The sequence below is a fragment of the Asparagus officinalis genome, unplaced genomic scaffold, assembly GCF_001876935.1.
Source record: "Asparagus officinalis unplaced genomic scaffold, Aspof.V1 AsparagusV1_Un275, whole genome shotgun sequence".
Classification (NCBI taxonomy): Eukaryota; Viridiplantae; Streptophyta; class Magnoliopsida; order Asparagales; family Asparagaceae; genus Asparagus; species Asparagus officinalis.
In genome coordinates this window covers 193707-215155 of record NW_017972540.1, presented here as the reverse complement: position 1 = coordinate 215155, position 21449 = coordinate 193707, and the positions used below count along the sequence as shown (strand labels likewise).

At 40.7% G+C, this 21449-nt stretch overlaps 1 protein-coding gene and 2 long non-coding RNA genes across 3 annotated transcripts in view; 2 read left to right on the top strand and 1 right to left on the bottom strand.

The window, feature by feature from the left end:
* Positions 1 to 1212: 1212 nt before the first annotated feature.
* On the top strand, positions 1213 to 2002 carry LOC109827515. The gene is made up of 3 exons (XR_002243456.1): positions 1213 to 1316; positions 1527 to 1613; positions 1703 to 2002. It is a non-coding gene; the product is annotated as an uncharacterized LOC109827515 (long non-coding RNA).
* Positions 2003 to 17621: 15619 nt separating this feature from the next.
* LOC109827520 (gibberellin 2-beta-dioxygenase 8-like) lies at positions 17622 to 20062 on the top strand. Its single transcript, XM_020394533.1, has 3 exons — positions 17622 to 18257; positions 18602 to 18923; positions 19676 to 20062. The coding sequence occupies exons 1-3, from the start codon at positions 17818 to 17820 to the stop codon at positions 19904 to 19906; spliced, it is 993 nt and encodes a 330-aa protein (XP_020250122.1). The 5' UTR covers positions 17622 to 17817; the 3' UTR covers positions 19907 to 20062.
* A 914-nt stretch (positions 20063 to 20976) lies between these two features.
* Positions 20977 to 21449, bottom strand: part of LOC109827519 — a 1578-nt gene continuing 1105 nt past the window's right edge. Inside the window, exon 3 of the long non-coding RNA XR_002243457.1 lies at positions 20977 to 21124. This is a non-coding gene — a long non-coding RNA (uncharacterized LOC109827519). The remainder of the gene's footprint in view (positions 21125 to 21449) is intronic.

Here is a 21449-nt window from a genome sequence, read left to right as displayed (position 1 = left end):
GTCATAGTCTTACGATTGTTTCGATTCTTAGATTATGAATTTGTGGTTAATTTTGATGATCAAGGTGTCTAATCTTAACTTTTCAGTTAGAATGGACATATTAACAAACTCTTTTGTATCACATGAGCTATGTTTTTCTCAATATTATCTAGTTTTCTCATATCTGTTTTGTATCCACATGCATATCCGCTTATATATCCGCATGTATATCCATCACCGTATCCGATTTTAGCGGATGTAGTTATAAATTTTTCTTATCGAGATATATCCATGTTTATATCCGTATCCGAAATGGATAAGTGGATATGAAAATGATAAGCATCATATCCGAGCCGTATCCGGACCGAATGCACCCCTAGGCGCACGCAACTGCACCCCAGCTCATGCATCTCCGTCCGCCCCTATCGCCATAACCGGGGACATTTGAATCAATATTTTTTTTCCTTCTCCTCATAACTCTGGCATTATGAGAGATTAGTTATGATCCTCTCTTATCCTTAAAAAAAAAAAAGTCATTCTTACATCATAATCATTTAAATCACGTGAAAACCCCCGCATGAAACTCCAATCTACCAGTGGGATTATCTGACCACTTAGGGCCACATTTGAGATGATCAACCAATAGATTATGAGTCAGTCATATGGTTTGTCATCTGAACAACTCTTTGTTCTGTTTTCCATTTATTTTTTGATTATCAAACTCCTCACGATATTGAGAAAATTGACCAAAACTTCCATCCAGTTGCACGCTATCTCACACGTGATTGGTGATGTGTGCATTCGATCATGAGAATTAGAGGGGGCAATTAGGGACCCAATCACGTGTATGGAGTTTTGATAGGATTTGTGACTATACGTCAACACAAAATTCTTGATCAAGACAAATCTACATCTAATAAAATTTAGTTATAAATATATTAAAGGGAAAATTGCTTCAAGGTCCCAAAAATGGAATCTATATGTGTTACTGCCCTCTGTAGTTTTTCTAATGTGTATTATCCCCACTTACACTTCCCAAGATGTGATCCAACCCTATTTCCCCTTCCCAAGAGAAAAAAAATCCAAAAAACCCCAAACTACCCCTCTTCTTCTTCTTCTCATTCTCCTTCTCTGCCTGTCCTTTTTTTCCATGGAGACCACAACCCGATTGGCCCACCATCTTCATCTCCGACCGCTCCCTCGCCCACCGCGCCCTCGTCCCCTCGTCTACCACGGGGTCCACTTATCCGACCGCCTCCCCACCACTGATCCCAACCGCGTCCTACTCCCCGTTATATCCACGTCCTCTACCTCTCCGTCAACCATGATTTGAGGGAGTAAGATTCGTTCCTTGTTCTGATCTAGGGATTCCATTTCTTGTTGGATCTGCAATATCTAAGCTAAAAAAAAAGCTTTCTTTTGATGTTTTCTTTGTTTCGAAGCTTGCCCCTTTTCTTTCCCTTAATAGGTTCTATGAGTTTAAGAGCAAAGATCTGTTATTTATGCAGATTTGTAAATACCAACTTTTTTCATTTTTATTTTTACAGGAGCAGACTATGACGGAGTCTAATGATCCGGTAACAGGACACATCATCTCCACCACCATTGGAGGCAAAAATAGTGAACCTAAGAGAGTAAGCAACTCCAAGATTGAAGCTTTATGTGAAATTGATAATGTAATATTTCCCGAGTAAATCATGGGCGTCTTTGTTTACACTTGCAGACGATTAGCTATATGGCTTGTGAATTTATCTACTATCCAACTCGGTGAAGAAAATGACGATGATGATGAAGTCAAAGGGCGGTAGATGAGGCTTATCGAGTTATTGGGTTTCGCATCTGTGTCGGATGGTATATCGGAGCTCGCTCTCCTGTGTGCTTTTTCTCCCTCTCGCGCTCTCTTCTCTCTCCTGGCGGTGGCGTTCTTGCTCCTCTCTCTCTCTCTCTCTCTCTCTCCCCCCTCTCTTTCAGCCCTCAGCAGTGATTTTTGGGGAATTAAAGAGGAATTATTACTGTAGCTATAGTAACCAACTTTCATTTATTGAGAGATCTCAGTTTGAGATTTGCTCTTGCTTTGTAATTTCTTTTGATAAATAAGAAATTAATTGTGTGGCACCCGAGGACGTAGACAAGTTTGTTGAAGTTCGTAAATCTTAGTGAATTTTCTTTATACTGCATTTCTTGTTGTTATAGGGGTTTAGTGTAGCCTCGGTTATTTCCCAACACTTAGGGCCACATTTGAGACGATCAACCAATAGATTATGAGTCAGTCATATGGTTTGTCATCTGAACAACTCTTTGTTCTGTTTTCCATTTATTTTTTGATTATCAAACACCTCACAACATTGAGAAAATTGACCAAAACTTACAACCAGTTGCACGCTATCTCACACCTGATTGGTGATGTGTGCATTCATGAGAATTAGAGGGGGGCAATTAGGGACCCAATCACGTGTATGGAGTTTTGATAGGATTTGTGACTATACGTCAACACAAAATTCTTGATCAAGACAAATCTACATCTAATAAAATTTAGTTATACATATATTAAATGGTCACGTAGTTTAAGGTACAAACAAGAAACTTGTGTAAGAAAATATTCAACATCGACGGCGGTTAGCCTCGCATGATAATAACCACTAAACTAAAATAAATGTCATCCTCACTCGGGAGAAAAACACCACCAATTTAAAAAAAAAAAATGGTGGGGGGAAAACAATTTAACCCAACCGTGTGAAACCTTTGACTCTTTTGTTGGCACAAGTTGTTTCATGCCTGCATTGTCTTAATTTTATTTTGCTTTGTTTATTAATTTGTATCAGATTATATACTTAATTAAGTCGATCGCCCGCCGGTCGAGATCGTCGCGGTGTTCTACTAACATGTAGCTTTCGTTGTTAATTAACTTGTGGAAGCTTGATCCGCCCGCCCCCCCTCCCGCCCCCGGACTAAAAATCGATGAAGGGTCAAAAAGGAAGAGAAAATAACCTTCATCAAAATCTTATGACCATTTTTCCACGAAAGAGTTGAGAGGAACTAGCACTTTATAATTGCAAAGTTCAAGAGACAAATCTAATTTAGGCGTTTTTGGTTGTATACTGCACGAAAAGTAATATGTTCTAGAAGGGAAAGTTATACTAAACCCGAATGAACTTTCACCATTTTACAGTAATGGCCTATGAACTTTCAAAATCATACTAAACCTTACCGACTTTTCTATTTTGCAGAGAACCCGCTATATCTTTTTACATTTTGCAAATAACCCCCACAAGTTCGAGCAAGAAAACAACATAAAAGTCATTTTGAAAGTTACTGGGGCTTCAGTGTAAGTTACCGAAAAGATACTGGGGGGTTTTCTGCAAAAGTTATTAGGGGTTTAGTGTGATTTTGAAAGTTCATACGGGTTTACTGCAAAGCGGTGAAAGTTCATGAGGGTTTACTATAATTTACCTTTTTTTTTTTTTAGAATCATGCAATTTCATGGACTACATTGGACACATGGTGTGTCAAGAGATGAGAATCCGAGAACCAGTGCAGAGCATGAAGGGTTGAAGATAAATGTATAAATCGAGAATTCTATCCTTTCCCCCTTTTACTTGGCATATAAACAATAACCCGGTCTCTTAGGCAGTTTTCCTTTTGGGGGTAAAAAAAAAAAAAAAAACCCCAAACAGCAGCTCTTCAAATGCATGAACCGGTAAAATTCACGGGATAGAAAGATAATAATCAATTAGAACTGGAAATGAGGTTTTCATTTTATTTAATTTAGCGCTAAGCGGAAAGAGAGAATGCAAATCCTATTAGAATCACTTCTATAAGTGGGTGGTTTAATATTATTATCCATTAGGAGAGCTGATGAATCACGGTCCAAATGAATGGTTCGAAAGTTTTACTCAGAGTGAAAAAAGCGGTTAAACACCTAAATTTTGAATTATCCTTGTTTGGTAATAATGGAATCTAGGAGTAAGTTCTGATTCTACAAACAGACGACCGTTTATAACCATTAATGTTTCCTTTTTAATTTCTTTGGAAAAAATGGACCACGAATTGAAGTTAGAAAAGAAGGCAAATAATTAAAAGCACGTGCTGAAGAGACATACGATTGACTTAAATGATAAATGCACCACCTGCCGACGTATGCAAGCTCATTCAAGAAGCATAAACTATAGTTGATTTACTGTGTACTTTATTCTACAAGGGCTACAACTCCTTTGACTTGTATGCGTTCTTCGTCCTTCAATAAATTTGACTTGCGTGCGTCCTTTGTCCTTCAATAATTGGAACAGGGCTGGACAAGGTCCCAATCCTTGACGTGATTTTAGATTCATGAATACCACCACAGTTTCATTTCGTGGGGGTGCCTCAACGCCCTCACAGAATGTCAATGAGGCACTAATTATTGCGTTATTAAGAATGAATAAAAATTTTGAACCAGACCAGCGTTCGTTCATTTTTCAAGGGTTCAGAAGAAGTTATCAGAACTACACCCCCCAAAAAAAAAATATGCAAATACTTGCAAACTACTGTTTGTTACGCTTTGGAAATGTCCAGTTTTCAGACAGTAAACCATTCACATATAATAAGAAGGACGTGAGAACAAATCTTTTTATTCACAATTCGAACTACCCCCACAGAAGATTTTAAGCTCAAAAGGTAAACATGAGGTGAGAATGCCCACATTAGTCAAAAAGAGTTTATACAGCTGTTTAGAAAAAGAGAGAGGGGGGAGGTGGAAAAAAGTTCCATCTTTGCTGACTGTGCTCACCTTTGACAGGATATAATTTCCTATCACCATTGTTTATTACAACCTAATATGTCACTACCTGTGAGATCTATAAATACTCATGTATTCTCTGTTGGAAGCTTTGTTCATGAAAAGGCAATTTTGCCTTTGTGAATAGTCCCACATCGGAAAATAAGATGAATAGTAAAGGGTATAATTGTTCTCTCCTTATTGGGCTTTGAATAGTGTTTTGGGTTTTGTGGGCTTTGCGTTTCTACCACACGCGCGCACGTACGCCGCGCCACGCCCGCAGGCAGCCGCACACGCACACCTTTTTGCTTCTCAAGCCTTTATTTTTGCACGTTTTACACATTTTGTAACGGCTGCATGCGGGTAACGGAAGCAATAACCGTGCGTAACGGTCCCTTGGATTCAGCGGGGGTTACACCGTTCATCACCTATAAAAGGAGGCTTAGAGCTCATTCAGAAACACACCAACGAAGAGGAAAATCTCTACACTCTCTTCTCTTCTCTACTCTTATACCTCCAAGAAAAAATTCGGCTACATATTTTCTATTCTTTGGGCAACCGTTTTCGTCTGAGCATAAGCTCTGTGACTCACGCCCGAGTGCAGAGGATATTCTTGTTTTGACAGCAATCTAGAAGATTAAGTAATAATTCTTGATGTTAAGTTAATTAGAAAAAATATATATATATATATATATATAAATAAAAAAAAATTTACTGTTCATCGTGATTACTGTTCACCCGAATTTTATATATTTGTTGTATTAGTTAATTGTTTTAATTTGTTGCATCTAAATTAGTTAAAAAAAATATTATTTCTTTGCTACTTCTGTGCTCAAATTCAGTATCTGTCATAAACAAAAAATCTTTAAGTGAACCGGTTCAAGTTTTCTTGGATTAGTTGGTGTCTAAGGAAAGGTTTAAGGGTTGCGTAAAGCGCTCTGCAAGAAACGAGGTACTTAATCGATCATTGATCAACCTCTAGTACTATCCTTACCTGGCCAAACTACCCGAGTAAAACTTTAATCTTTTCACTTTTAGAGTTTTTGGTTAAGAGCAGGTTTAATTAAGTTTCTGGTCTAGTAATATTGACAAAATCCTTTTTTATATCAGATTACATCTACCTAGACTAGTAAACTTAAATTGGACTTATGGCAATTCCTGATCATTCAAAAAGTGTCAAACCTGAGAAGTTCACCGGTGTTAACTATAAACGGTGGGCTAATCAGATGAAATACTGGCTTACTACCTTAGGTCTTTTATCTGCTATTGACACTTCTGAGTCATCTACTAGTGGTTCTCAACCTTTGACTCCTGATCCTGCTCAACCTGCTCCTTCCACTTCTGGTTCTGGTGCTAGCTCCTTTTCTAGCTCTATGAAACCAGAAGAAATCAACTATCATTGTTGTCATAGGATTCTTAGTATACTTGCGGACAACCTTTATGACATATATTATGAGTTCAAAAGTGCAAAAGACCTATGGAATGCTCTTGAAGCAGAATATGGCTATGATGATGCCGGAATTCTGCGGTTCACCTCCTCCTCCTTCAATAAGTTCACAATGGTTGATGACAAGCCCATTAATGATCAAATTCATGAATTCCTAGATTTCCTCCGTCATCTCCAATCAAAAGGAAACACTTTTACTGACGATTATAAAGTTTCCTGTTTGATTGATAAACTTCCTCCCTCCTGGTCTAGATTTGCTGGAGATCTCCGACACAAGCAATGAGATCTAACTTTAACTGAAGCCCTCAAGGCTATTCGTACTGAAGACCAGCATAGGCAAAACTCCAATACCAAGAATGAAACAAAAGCTAAAGTAAACTTGGTAGAGGATAAGCCTAAATCTAAGAATTTTAAACCCAAAGGGAAGAAATTCAAGAAAAACCAACAATCTTTCAACAAAACCAAATCCCAATTCTTCCAGCCATAAGTCTGATGAGAAGTTCTGCTTTGTCTGTGGTAGAACCAACCACATGGCTCACAACTGTTTCTTTCGGAAGAAGGAACCGGCCAAACCTGCCCCTAAAGGAAATGGATCCAACAAAGTTAATATGATTAAAATGAATCCAACCTCCTTCAGGTTAGCCTCTTCATCCCATCTTGTAAATTCTCTAACTTCTTCCACTGATTGGTATTTGGATTCCGGAGCAAATATCCACGTCTGTAATGACCGCTCTTGGTTTTCAAATTATCAGGAATCACGTGGAGGAAGCATAAGCTTAGCAGATGACTCCACTAAATCAATAATAGGAAGTGGACGTATAGAGCTCACCATGACTTCTGGGAAAGTTCTTCATCTGCAAGGCGTTTATCATGTTCCTTCTCTCCGTCGCAATCTGATTAGTGAATCTCTTCTTCTTAGAGCTGGTTATAGGATTGTAAAAGAATCCAACAAATTTGTGATTACAAAGAGTAATGTTTTCATAGGAAAAGGTTTTATCTGTAATGGCCTTTTCAAACTCAATGTAATCAATTCCAGTTCTAATGAAATTTCTGAGTCTTCTGTTATTCAAATTGTTGAGTCTTGTGATGTTTGGCATGGACGACTTGGACATGTCAATTTCCAAACCTTGCAGAGAATGAGTAAATTAAACCTCATTCCTAAATCTTCTCATGATCCCTCATCTAAATGTGAAATCTGTGTTCAAGGGAAACACACTAAAAAACCCTTCAAGTCTATAACTAGAAACTCTGAACCCCTCGAATTAATTCATAGTGATGTGTGTGACTCTAACCGAGTTCTCACCCGAGGGGGTAGGAGATATTTTGTGACTTTTATAGACGATCACTCCAGATATTGTTACACCTATCTTCTCAAAACTAAAGATGAAGTCTTAGATAGGTTTAAGGTGTTCAAAGCTGAATCTGAGAACCAACTTGACAGGAAGATCAAGATTCTAAGATCTGATCGTGGGGGGGAGTATACCTCAAATCATATGACTGAATATTGCCAAGAACACGGTATTATTCATGAGGTTACTGCTCCCTATACACCACAGTCTAACGGGGTAGCTGAACGAAAGAATAGAACCCTAATGGACATGGTGAACTGTATGTTACTCAGTTCAGGAGCACCTGAAAATCTCTGGGGTGAAGCTCTTCTTTCTGCTTGCTTCATTCTCAATAGGATTCCCCAGAAATATTCCGATACAACTCCTTATGAATATTGGAAGGGGAGATCTCCTAATCTAAATTTCTTCCGGGTTTGGGGTTGCTTGGCTAAAGTAGCTATTCCCGAACCTAAGAAGAGAAAAATTGGTTCTAAGACTGTAGATGCTGCTTTTATTGGATATGCACTTGATAGCAATGTTAACAGATTTTTAGTCATCAAATCTGAAATCAGTGACATATCCAACAATACCATCATTGAAGCAAGAGATGCAGTCTACTTTGAAAACATCTTTCCTTTCAAATCTAAAATCTCAGAAAATCCCAGATCATCCATTCCTTCTGATCTTCCATCTTCCAGTTCTTTTCAACCTCTTGATATTGAACCTCGAAGAAGCAAAAGAGGTAGAATCGAAAAGAATTTTGGAGAAGACTTCCTTACCTTTCTTGTTGAAGGTGATCCAAGCTCATTCCAAGAAGCAATGGATTCACCTGAATCTCCTTTCTGGAAAGAAGCCATTGATAATGAAATTAAATCTATCATGGAAAACCATACTTGGATACTCACCGACTTACCTCCAGGTTGTAAACCTATTGGTTGTAAGTGGATATTCAAGAAGAAACTCAGAGCTGATGGTTCCATAGATAAATTTAAAGCTAGATTAGTAGCTAAAGGCTTTACTCAACAAAAGGGCATTGATTATTTTGATACATATTCTCCTGTAGCCCGAATATCAACTATCCGAGTATTACTAGCCTTTGCTGCTATCCATAAGCTTATCATACATCAGATGGATGTCAAGACTGCTTTCCTGAATGGTGATTTAGATGAAGAAATCTATATGCACCAACCTGAAGGCCTCATTGCCAAGGGTCAGGAAAACAAAGTCTGTAAGCTTGTTAAATCTTTGTATGGTCTTAAACAAGCTCCTAAACAATGGCACCAGAAATTTGACAACGTCATTGCACAATATGGCTTCACTGTGAATGAATACGATAAATGTGTCTATTCTAAAGTGATAAACAATGACTATGTCATTCTCTGTCTCTATGTTGATGATATCCTTATCTTTGGAACAACACTTGAATTAATTTCAAAGGTAAAGGATTATCTTTCCAAAAAATTTTGATATGAAAGACTTAGGTCTTGCAGACATGATACTTGGAATGAAAATCTCTAGAGACACTAGGGGGGGGTTAGTTCCCTAGAACTTAAAATTAGGAAGCTGTGAATAATCAGTGGTAAAAGTTTTAGGTGTTAGGTCACATAGAACTAAATCTAGAATAAAATTTTAAGGGTGTTAGTCACATAGAACTAAAACTAGAATAACATTTTACAGTGTTAGTCAAGCAGAACTTTAACAAACCTAGAATTGGAATAATTGTACAAAATTATCCCACTTTTTTATTTTTCTATACAAAAATGAGAGTTCTAGTCTCTCAAATTATTCCAAGTTTTAGCTTGGAACTGATGTGGTAAAAAACTAGAACATCGTATTTATTTTATTTATTTTTATTTTGTTTTCTTTACGTTATTTCCATTATTATGGTTATACTCAACATTAGACCATCATCATAATAATAATTGTCAATATCTTATAGTCTAACCAAAAGTTATTTAATAGTAACGAACATTCTTGTAAGCAATTATCAAATTAATAGTAGTAAGTTTAAAATACATAAATAGTATTTATATCTTCAAAATGCATAAATATATACTTCATGATTATAAAAATTATCCCACGTTATTTTATCAAATATTCGCGCTTCCAACAAAATTGTTTCCTAGTTATCCCACTAAAATATGCCACTAGCGAAATATTATTCCACTTTAACAATTATTCCATTTTGTCATGAAAATGTTCAATTGACTAACACCCCCTAGAGGAATATCTTTGAGTCTTTCCCATAGCATTGATAAAATGCTAATCAAATTCAACTTTCATAAATCTAAACCTGTTTCAACACCTTATGATTCTTCTATACCCTTGAAGAAGAATGAAGGTGAACCTGTCTCCCAGCTGAAATATTCTCAGATGATTGGATCTCTTCTTTACATATCCAACCGAACCAGACCTGATATAGCTTATGCTGTAGGGAGAGACTGAGTCGTATACTAGCAACCCTAGCAAAGATCATTGTCTGCCTTAGAAAGAGTATTCAAATATCTGAAAGGCACAATTGACTATTGCTTGACTAACTGGTTTACCCTGATGCTAATAGAAGGGTATAGTGACGCAACTGGGTCACGGATTCCAACAGTGTAAAGTCTACATCTGGATATGTATTTCTTTTTGGTGGTGTGCTGCTGTATCCTGGAAATCATGTAGCAAACAATAATGCCAGGAGCATCATGGAATCTGAGGCTGATTGCCTCTTGATACTACTTGCACAGAAGCCAATGGCTTAAAAGATCTTCTCATTGAAACTTCCTTTGGTTCCTAAACCCTCTCCTCATATTTCCATTCACGTCTGATTCTAGATTACCATAGAGCTTCTAAAGCAAGTACATGTAAATAAAAAACATAACAGAAATATTCAAATAAGATATAAGTCTGTACAACGCCTTTTAGGCAAAGTTGTGATCTTGGACTTTGTAAAGTCTGAGAAAAATCTTGCTGACCCCTTTGACTAAGGGATTATCCAGGAGTGTGCGTCTGGATTCATCGAGGGGAGATGGGGTTAAGCCCATAAATGAGGTCACTGACAGCGGCAACCAACCCTTATTTGGAGACGTAGTCCCAATGTCGCGTTCAATGTGTAGAAACAAGCTGGACAAGTGACTCTCGTGTGGAGCATCGAGCCTAGATATATTTATATATCATTATGTAGGGCATTTGCTACTACCCCTTCTCTATGGTGACGATGCTCTTATGATACAGCTGGCTAGGCTGAGTTTTACTCTTATAAGTCCAACGCGTGTATTGTGGGGGTATTAAATAAACAGCTGTAGTACGCCTTTGAGGACTTACCTACGTGAGAGGAACCGTTGATGGCCACGGTTGGGGGGGGGCCAGGGTTGACCCTAGAAACTCTCATGAGTCGGTTTTTTGTGAGCATGGCCTTTAACGCTCAACCCACTTAGCTCAATAGAATGAAACATATTGTGTGTGTTTTTATCAATACCTGATTCAAGGGCTTAATTCAAGCCTAGTCCATTATGTCCCTCAGGTGGCCGATAAAATCACTAAAGGAAAGGTTCAAAGCGAAAGCTACCTTCCGAATTCACGATACGAAAGGTTGCCCAACCTATATTTTTTTTTGTGATTTATTTATTATTTATTATTTTTCAGTCAATATTGCCTTTTGGGGGGACTGTTGGAAGCTTTGTTCATGAAAAGGCAATTTTGCCTTTGTGAATAGTCCCACATCGGAAATAAGATGAATAGTAAAGGGTATATAATTGTTCTCTCCTTATTGGGCTTTGAATAGTGTTTTGCGTTTGTGGGCTTTGCGTTTCTACCACAGGGCCGCGGTCGCGCGCACGCACGCCACGCGGCGCCTCGCCACGCCCGGCCCGCCATGCACGCCACCGCCAGCGCCTCGCCGCCCGGACAGCCAGCCGCACGCCAGCAGCCGGCAGCCGCACACGCACACCTTTTGCCTTCTCAAGGCCTTATTTTTTGCACGTTTTACACATTTTGTAACGGCTGGCATGCGGCGGGTAACGGAAGGCATAACGTGCGTAACGGTCCCTTGGATTCAGCGGGGGTTACATCTTCATCACCTATAAAAGGAGGCTTGGAGCTCATTCAGAAACACACCACGAAGAGGAAAATCTCTACACTCTCTTCTCCTTCTGCTACTCTTATACCTCAAGAAAAAATTCGGCCTACATATTTTCTATTCTTTGGGCAACCGTTTTCGTCTGAGCATAAGCTCTGTGACTCACGCGTCGCCGAGTGCAGAGACCGGCCGATTCGGGGCGGTTTTTACCGCTAGGGGAGGAGGACAAACTACGGCCAGGGCGAATAGGCGGGTCCTTAATCTTCTAGGGGCAGTGTTATCACGACTACTCCTGATCAGGCCTGAATTTTCTAACTCTTGAATTTTGTTTTATATTTTTATATCTCTGTTTTGACAGCATTCTCCTCATATGCAATCAATTGGAAATTATATTTTACCTATTGCTTTCTTATGGTATCAGAGCCTCAATGATCTGAGACCTAACCCTACCTTGCCTTCTCCTGTTTCCCGGATCGGCCACCCGCCACCCTCTCTTCTCTTTCTCCATGTCGACCGACAACGAAGCTTTTTCCACCCACTACTCTTCTCCGTCTGGCATGTACCCAACCCACATGAGACTGCCAAGCCACTTCTTGCAATCAATCTCAATCACTGCCTCAAGCGTGCACTGCCACAAACTTCGTGCCGGTGAACAGGCTTCAGTTTGTCGCCACCCTGGAAGGATATAGCCTTGAGGGTTTCATCGACGGCTCTCATCCGTGTCCCCCGCCGGCAATCACCATTGACAAGGTGGTTTTTGCCAACCCCGCCTTCCAGACATGGAAACGTCAAGGTCGTCTCCTCTTCAGTGCCCTCATCAGGACTCTCACGCCCACCGTTGTCCCTATAGTCAGCCGCACCCATACTATTCAAGAAGCATATGAAACCCTCGTTGCCACTTATGCTACCCCTACTCGGGGTCATATCAAGCAAATCAAAACTCAACTCAAGAATCTCACCAAAGGCACCAAATCCATCTCTGAGTATCGTCATCAAGCCAAAAACCACTATGATGAACTTGCCCTACTTGGTAAACCCATGGATCACGAAGACTTCATTGACGCCATTTGCGATGGCCTTGATGAAGGATACAAATGTATTGTTGATAATGTTAAATACCGTGAAGCTGCTGTCTCGTTTGATGAACTGCATGAAAAGCTCCTCAATCGAGAACTTGAGACTCAAGCCACCCAACCAGGCCTTCTTCCTCTTCCAGCCACGACCAACACTGCCAAAACCCATTCTCACGGCGGCTATGTATTTCTTTTTGGTGGTGCTGCTGTATCCTGGAAATCATGTAAGCAAACAATAATTGCCAGGAGCATCATGGAATCTGAGCTGATTGCTCTTGATACTACTTGCACAGAAGCCGAATGGTTAAAAGATCTTCTCATTGAACTTCCTTTGGTTCCTAAACCCTCTCCTCATATTTCCATTCACTCTGATTCTAGATCTACCATAGAGCTTCTAAAGCAAGTACATGTAAATAAAAAACATAACAGACATATTCAAATAAGATATAAGTCTGTACAACGCCTTTTAGGCAAAGTTGTGATCTTGGACTCGGCGTGGTCTAGCCCCTCGGTCTACCAGCCGAGGGCCAACTTCTCGGCCACCATTCCTAGTCCGCAACAGTGGATTATGGACAGCAGGGCGAGTCACCACATAACCTCAGACCTTCAGAACCTCTCACCGCGTGCACCCTACAATGGCTCGGATGAAGTCATCATTGTCAATGGGAATGGGATGTCTATCATTCATGTTGGTTCTGGTAAACTCTCTACCCTGTCTCGCACCTTTTCTCTTCACAATATACTATGTGTCCCATCAATTCGTCAAAACCTAGTTTCTATTTCTCAATTTTGTCAATCTAATAAAGCCACTATTGAATTCTCACCCACCTGTTTTCATGTTAAGGATCAATGTATGGGGGGAATTCTCTTCCGGGGGCAATCTAAAAATAGCATTTATCACTAGTCGTCTCCTATCTCTGCGTCATCCGCCACCTCCCCTCTCTTGGCATTCTCGAGTGTCAAAGCCTCTCTGTCTGACTGGCATGGGCGGCGCGTGCATCCTTCCAGTCAAATTCTCAATAAAGTTTTAACTCAGTTTAATTTAGACACTACTGGTGCTGCATTATCCTTATCAAATTGTAATGCCTGTCAGGGCAATAACAATGCACAAACTACCTTTCTCTGTTTCTACTGTTGTCTCCTCCCATCCCTTACATATATTTATTCTGATGTTTGGACATCTCCTGTCTTATCTGTGGATGGTTTTAAATATTATGTTGTTTTTATTGACCACTTCACAGGTTACTCCTGGCTATATCCGCTAAAACAGAAAGGCCATGTCCATCAGACGTTTCTTTCATTCCGGGCATTGGTGGAAAAACAATTTTCCACGACCATTCGAACTCTCTACTCCGACAACGGAGGTGAATACAAAGCACTTACACCGTACCTCACCTCCATTGGCATATCTCACCTTCTCCTCCCCGCCACATACCCCTAAACATAACGACATCTCCGAACGAAAACACCGTCATATTGTAGAGACTACTAGCCTTACACTCTTACACCATGCCTCAATGCCCCTCTCGTACTTGTCCTATGCCCTACCTGCTGCCACCTATCTCATAAACCGCCTTCCCACGCCCACCCTCTCCATGAAATCACCGTTTCAGTGTCTCTTCTCCACCACCCCAAAGTATGCCAAACTTCGGGTCTTTGGTTGTCTATGCTACCCATGGACTCGTCCTTACACCTCTCACAAACTACAGACCCACTCCACTCCTTGTGTTTTTATTGGGTACTCCATTACTCAAAGTGCCTATCTGTGTCTTAATCTCTCCACAAGCTATGTCTATATCTCCCGTCACGTCAACTTCATTGAGTCCTTATTTCTGTTCATCTCTCGGTCATCACCCCCACCCCCACAAGTGCTACCCCACCTACTGACCTGTCGTCCTCTTGGGATATCCCTCACCACTTTGTTCCCCAACAACCTCCCGTATACTCAACACCCGTCACCCCCATCATAAAGTCTAAACCCACTGCCTTAACCACTGTATCTCCACTGCCCAGTCCGGCGGCCCATACTCTGCCCAGTTCAACCTGTCTGCCCGAGGCTGCCTCTACCGGTCCAACACCTCTGCCCGAGCCCTCCCCACCCCCAGTCCCCTATCACCTAAGGACCCACCTCTCCCTCGTACCATCACCACCCGATCAATGAATAATATCTCTAAGCTTATTCAAAAACTTACCCTCACTGCCCAACTTCCTCCTCTTTCTGACACCGAACTGACAATTGCGTCACAGGCTCTTTCTCATTCCTCTTGGAGACAAACCATATCTGACGAATTTATGGCTCTTGTTCGCAATGCAACATGGACACTGGTTCCCCCGTCTCCTTCTCAAAATGTTGTAGGGTGCAAGTGGGTCTTTCGTATCAAAAGGAAACCCGACGGTTCTGTGGATAGGTACAAAGCCCGGTTAGTGGCTAAGGGTTTTCATCAACGGCCAGGGGTGGACTATAGCGAGACATTCAATCTGGTTATTAAACCAACCACTATCCGCTTGGTTCTCTCCCTTGCGGTCAGCCAATAATAGCCTCTCCGTCAGCTTGATGTCAATAACGCCTTCTTGCAAGGCACTCTCCATGATTAGGTTTTCATGATGCAACCATCAGGGTTTATTGATAAGGATCACCCTGACCATGTTTGCTCTCTCCGAAAAGCTCTCTATGGCCTCAAGTAGGCTCCAAGAGCTTGGTACCACGAGCTGCGTGACTATTTGCTCTCTCTTGGATTTTATAACTCTCTAGCAGATGTATCTCTGTTTAGGCTGCCTCTACCGGTCCAACACCTCTGCCCGAGCCCTCCCCACCCCCAGTCCCCTATCACCTAAGGACCCACCTCTCCCTCGTACCATCACCACCCGATCAATGAATAATATCTCTAAGCTTATTCAAAAACTTACCCTCACTGCCCAACTTCCTCCTCTTTCTGACACCGAACTGACAATTGCGTCACAGGCTCTTTCTCATTCCTCTTGGAGACAAACCATATCTGACGAATTTATGGCTCTTGTTCGCAATGCAACATGGACACTGGTTCCCCCGTCTCCTTCTCAAAATGTTGTAGGGTGCAAGTGGGTCTTTCGTATCAAAAGGAAACCCGACGGTTCTGTGGATAGGTACAAAGCCCGGTTAGTGGCTAAGGGTTTTCATCAACGGCCAGGGGTGGACTATAGCGAGACATTCAATCTGGTTATTAAACCAACCACTATCCGCTTGGTTCTCTCCCTTGCGGTCAGCCAATAATAGCCTCTCCGTCAGCTTGATGTCAATAACGCCTTCTTGCAAGGCACTCTCCATGATTAGGTTTTCATGATGCAACCATCAGGGTTTATTGATAAGGATCACCCTGACCATGTTTGCTCTCTCCGAAAAGCTCTCTATGGCCTCAAGTAGGCTCCAAGAGCTTGGTACCACGAGCTGCGTGACTATTTGCTCTCTCTTGGATTTTATAACTCTCAAGCAGATGTGTTTCTTTTATCTTCTCTGATGCAGGTACCACTCTCTTTATTCTAGTCTATGTGGATGATATTGTCATCACTGGTAATAATCTAGCCCAGGTTGACTCCATTATTGCCTTACTTGGTTGTCGTTTCTCCGTCAAAGATCTTGGTCCACTTCACTTCTTTTTTGGGTGTAGAAGTTGTCATGCATTCTCTTGGTGTTGTTCTGTCTCAGCGCCGCTATATTCTGGATCTTCTCACATGGACCAAGATGGCCGCGTCCCGTCCTGTCCGTACCCCCTAGCGATGGCGACCTCACTCCGACATGACGACAGTGTACCACTCTCGGACGGTCGTGACTACCGCAGCATTATTGGCGGCCTCTAGTATCTTTCTCTCACCCGTCCTGACATCTCCTATGCTGTCAACAAACTATCCCAGTTCATGCAAGCTCCAACCACTGATCACTTGAATGCTGCAAAACGGGTCCTTCGCTATCTCCAGGGGACTATTGATCATGGTCTTCTTCTTCGCCGTCAGAGTCCTCTCTCTCTTCATGCTTACTCTGACGCTGATTGGGCCAGTGATAAGGATGATTTCTCATCCACCAGCCGTACATCATTTTCTTGAGCTACAACGCTATCTCCTGGAGCTCCAAAAATCAACGCACTATTGCTCACTCATCCACCGAAGCCGAATACAGATCAGTGGCATCCACGACCGTGGAAACTAGATGGATCCTCTCGCTTCTTATAGAACTAGGCATCACCACCCCCCTTCAACCTGTGATTTATTGTGACACTGTTGGTGCCACTCAACTCTATATCAACCCAGTATTCCACTCTTGAATGAAACATGTCGCTATTGACTATCATTTCATCAGGCAACATGTTCAACGTGGTATCCTCCGCGTCTCTCATGTCCGCTCCGAAGATCAACTCGCTGATATGCTTACAAAGCCCCTTCCATCCACGCAGTTTACAAACCTATGCACCAAGATTGGACTATCTTCCAAGCACTCCATCTTGCGGGGACATGACAGAATATAATTTCCTACCATCATTGATTATTCTATTACCATCTATAGTTGTTACCTTGTATAATATAATTTCCTACCATCATTGATTATTCTATTACCATCTATAGTTGTTACCTTGTATAATATAATTTCCTACCATCATTGATTATTCTACTACCATCTATAGTTGTTACCTTGTATAGCGGTATCGTACTTACCATACTTGTAATTACAACCTAACATGTCGCTACCTGTGAGATCTATAAATACTCCTGTATTCTCCTCATATCAATCAATTGGAAATTATATTATACAAGGTAACAACTATAGATGGTAATAGAATAAACAATGATGGTAGGAAATTATATTTTTCCTATTCTTTCTTTAACCTTAAAGGTGGCCATAGGAGCCCCCCAAGCCCCCATGCGCACAATCTACTACCATCTATAAATACTCTTGTATTCTCCTCATATCAATCAATTGGAAATTATATTATACAAGGTAACAACTATAGATGGTAATAGAATAAACAATGATGGTAGGAAATTATATTTTTCCTATTCTTTCTTTAACCTTAAAGGTGGCCATAGGAGCCCCCCAAGCTCCCATGCGCCAAGTGTCGGTCTCTGGTCACTCCTCAGGCCTGCATGCATCAATATAAGTACTCTGTCTCTGCAAATATTGGTTTTAACTTGCTCAATTATTTCCAATGGCTCTCAAATTTGATCCACCATTTGAAAACCAATACAGAAAACTTCTCTCTGATTCTGCTCTATCCTGCAGCTCTGAAACTACAGGGGAATGCGAGCTACCAATGATAGATTTAAGCAATCTCTGGAGTGAAGATGAAGACAGGAGAATTAACTGTGCTAAAGAGATTGCGAAGGCCTCAACTGAGTGGGGATTTTTCCAAGTGTCGAACCACGGAGTTAGTATGAAAGTGTTGGCAGAGATGAGGAGAGAACAGAAGAGATTGTTTCGGCTGCCATTTGAGAAGAAATCTAGTTCCGGGATCTTGAACGGATCTTATAGATGGGGGACTCCGACCGCAGCTTCGTTGAAGCATTTCTCATGGTCTGAAGCTTTTCACGTCCCTCTTGCTAAGTTAGCTGAAGAGGATTGCTGCAATGAAGAATTCAATTCTCTCAGGTAACGTTTCCGGACTTCACTTGTCTACAACAACAATTAACGAAGCCTTTTATCTCAAATTTTTTTTGGGATCTGATACATGAATTCTACTCTTGCATCCAGTTCTGACATGACTAACACAAGCCACAATCTTATGACTCGGTTTTATCTTCAGGAGCAACTTCTAACTTCCTATGAACACACCCGTTTGTCATCTTATCTCTTGGCACGTACTCACTCCTCCATCATAACATTCTCATTTCTGCTGCACTCATTTACTGCGATTGTTGTTTTTTTAACCGTGATATTATCTAATACACTTCATAATTCATGATTGCTCGTACAACTAACTGAAACTCTATTAGGGAGGTGATGGAGGAGCTGGCAAGCTCCATGTCTGATCTTGCTCGAACTCTGGCGGGTGTACTAGCAGAGAACTTGGGATATCGAGGGGACTGCTTTCCCGAGAACTGTGACGAAAGCACGTGCTTTTTACGGCTTAACCATTACCCTCCATGCCCATTCTTGCCGGAGACATTTGGTCTGGTGCCTCACACCGATAGCGACTTCCTCACAATTCTCCATCAGGATCAGGTTGGTGGTCTGCAGCTGATGAAGGATTCCAAATGGGTTGCTGTCAGACCCAACACAGATGCTCTCATAGTCAATATTGGAGATCTCTTTCAGGTATCCTTTCTTTCAGCCTGCAGTTAGGTACGCAACTGTAAACAGTAAGCAATAGGATTGCAGATAAAACTGGTCCATAGAAATTCCTTGATTTCTTTTAGGGTAAGTTACAATAAACCCCTACATCTATATCTTTTTTTGAAGAAGCCCTCTCTCATCCAGTTCAAAAAAAAAAAAAAAAGAAGAAGAAACTATCTATGACCACTAAAGAAACTGTTAATTTTATTACCGAGTTTTGTCGTTCAAATTTCTGGGCAGACGTTTGCACTTGACTACATCATGTCAGGGAAAATATCTACTTCAGGATCCACAGATCTTAGAGGGGGAAAACTTACCTATTGAGTAAAGTAAAATTCTAATGGTTTTTCCATTAGCGTAGAGTTCTGCATGCAGATGTATGCCCAGACGTTTGAAGAACCAAAATCAATTAGAAAACTAACGGTTTCATCAATGATGATAAATGAGGGCTTTTGAACTTTTTGTTTTGTTTTGTTTTGAAAATCATGTTATAGTTGTAATTTTCATTGTCTTATATAACACAGAAAGAAAGAGTAATAATATGGAGTCAGTCCTTGCGGCTGGCAAGTATTAGCCAAATCTTCATGAAGTCATATCCTTAGATAGTTAGGCTCAATAAGTTTCTTTAGGCCTAACAAACATACAACTACAATTCAAGAATCCATTTGAAAACTAACACAACCTACTTCTGTCTTATCTTGTTTTAATGCTCTAAGAATGTTGATTTGGTGTAGGCGTGGAGCAATGATGTGTACAGGAGTGTCGAGCACAAGGTAATGGCCAATGCGAAGACGGAGAGATACTCCGTCGCATATTTCCTCTGCCCATCACACGACTCGATGATAGGGAGTTGCGAAGAGGCTTCGCCTTATAAGAAGTTCACATTCGGCGAGTTCAGAAAGCAAGTGCAGGAAGATGTCAAAAGAAATGGACAGAAAGTGGGACTCTCGAGATTTCTCCTATAGTTCACTTCTCAGCTGCATACAGTAAATGTACACTTAAGGGAGGAGATGAAAAAAAGGAGCAATTCTTTCACATGCACACCTGTATTTTTGATGTAACAGATCAAGCAAAAGATCGATAATCATTTTTTTTAATGAAAGTAACAATACAGCCTGGAATTTTCAAATGTTTGCGTCTTGAGTTCCATATCACAATCACCACCAAAATTATTCAAATATTTGAGCCCCATCATGGAATTTGAAACTAGGCCCAAGACATAATCAAAAGGGATCACGTGTCCCTTGGGCTAAAACTCGAAAGATAACATGAAATTGTGTTTGAGACTTCCAGGATCGAATACTTACTGTTACTGTATTGTTATTACCCAGCTTATGGTTCTAGTGAAAGAGAAGGATAAGATAATTATCGCTCAGCGCCTTTATGTTACGTGTGACTCTTGATTGTAAGTTAAAACTCAAAGCAGAGCATTTCAAAGAAGATCTGACACATTCTTAAATTGTTAACAAATTAGGTTTGCATCTAGGTCAACTATGAAAGTTAGGCTGCATCTGTGTTTACTGGATTCATAAAGATCAGACAAACTTCCCTTCTTGAAATGATCCACAACAAAGTCTGGAAATATGGAATGCAGGCAGCCGGGACATGAGGATTTCCAGCTCGTATTATTCATCGGCAGCCTTCGCTAAACGTCACAGGTACCTGGTCTAAGTTTTCAACACCCCACCAACAGCAGTTTAGCAAACAAACTTTTAGATGAGATCAACAAGGAATCCAATTCTCTAAAATATCGAAGTGCAAGATTCCAGACATCCATATGCGTTCATCACACTTCGTCCATCTTCAATAATTCATTTGTATAATTTGGCATGGTTCAACCATTTCCAAAAGGCAATTTTTGTTTGTATTAGACTGTTGTTATTAAAACAAGGAACGGTCCCCAGTATATTTATGCTCTACATAATTTTCAACATACTTGACGGAAGATGATGGCTGCACCATTTCTAAATGCTAGCTAGTTGTAGTTTTGGATGCACGGACAAGAGACGATATACGGCTGGCGATAGAAGGCGATAGAAGCCTATTCAATCTTAACGCACGTGTTCTTGGCCGATCCTGGTTGTCCTTGACGATAGTTGGCTGGTTAACAAGGCCTGCTAGAGTTCGGATTCTCGACCTGTCTGCATTTTTTTCCCATCGGACATTTTCCATAATAAGGGATTCTACACAGAAAGACAAATGTGAGACACTGAAAGAGTGCAAAGACAACGGTAGAAACATTAATGTTAAAAAATGGGAAAGGTCAAAGACGATGAACTGGAAACGCGTGAACGAGAACCATTTCTAACGCCAACAAAGTTTTACATTGAAAAAACCAACAAAATAAGTGATAACAGGTCTCAAAAGTACAGCTTGACACACGCGATAAACTTCTTCCATCAAACATTTCTTTGTAATAATCCACCACAAGTCTTGAATATAGTAGCCGCTGGACCTAGCAGTTGGATGCAACTTTTTAAAGATCAAAGGACAATATAATACAAAACG

What these genes read in the sequence shown, in the direction of transcription:
- LOC109827520 (XM_020394533.1), top strand. Translation starts at nt 17,818, where the DNA reads ATGGCTCTCAAATTTGATCCACCATTTGAAAACCAATACAGAAAACTT. An exon ending in GAAGAATTCAATTCTCTCAG is followed by an intron (nt 18,258 to 18,601) that starts GTAACGTTTCCG and finishes AAACTCTATTAG; the next exon opens with GGAGGTGATGGAGGAGCTGG. An exon ending in ATATTGGAGATCTCTTTCAG is followed by an intron (nt 18,924 to 19,675) that starts GTATCCTTTCTT and finishes GATTTGGTGTAG; the next exon opens with GCGTGGAGCAATGATGTGTA.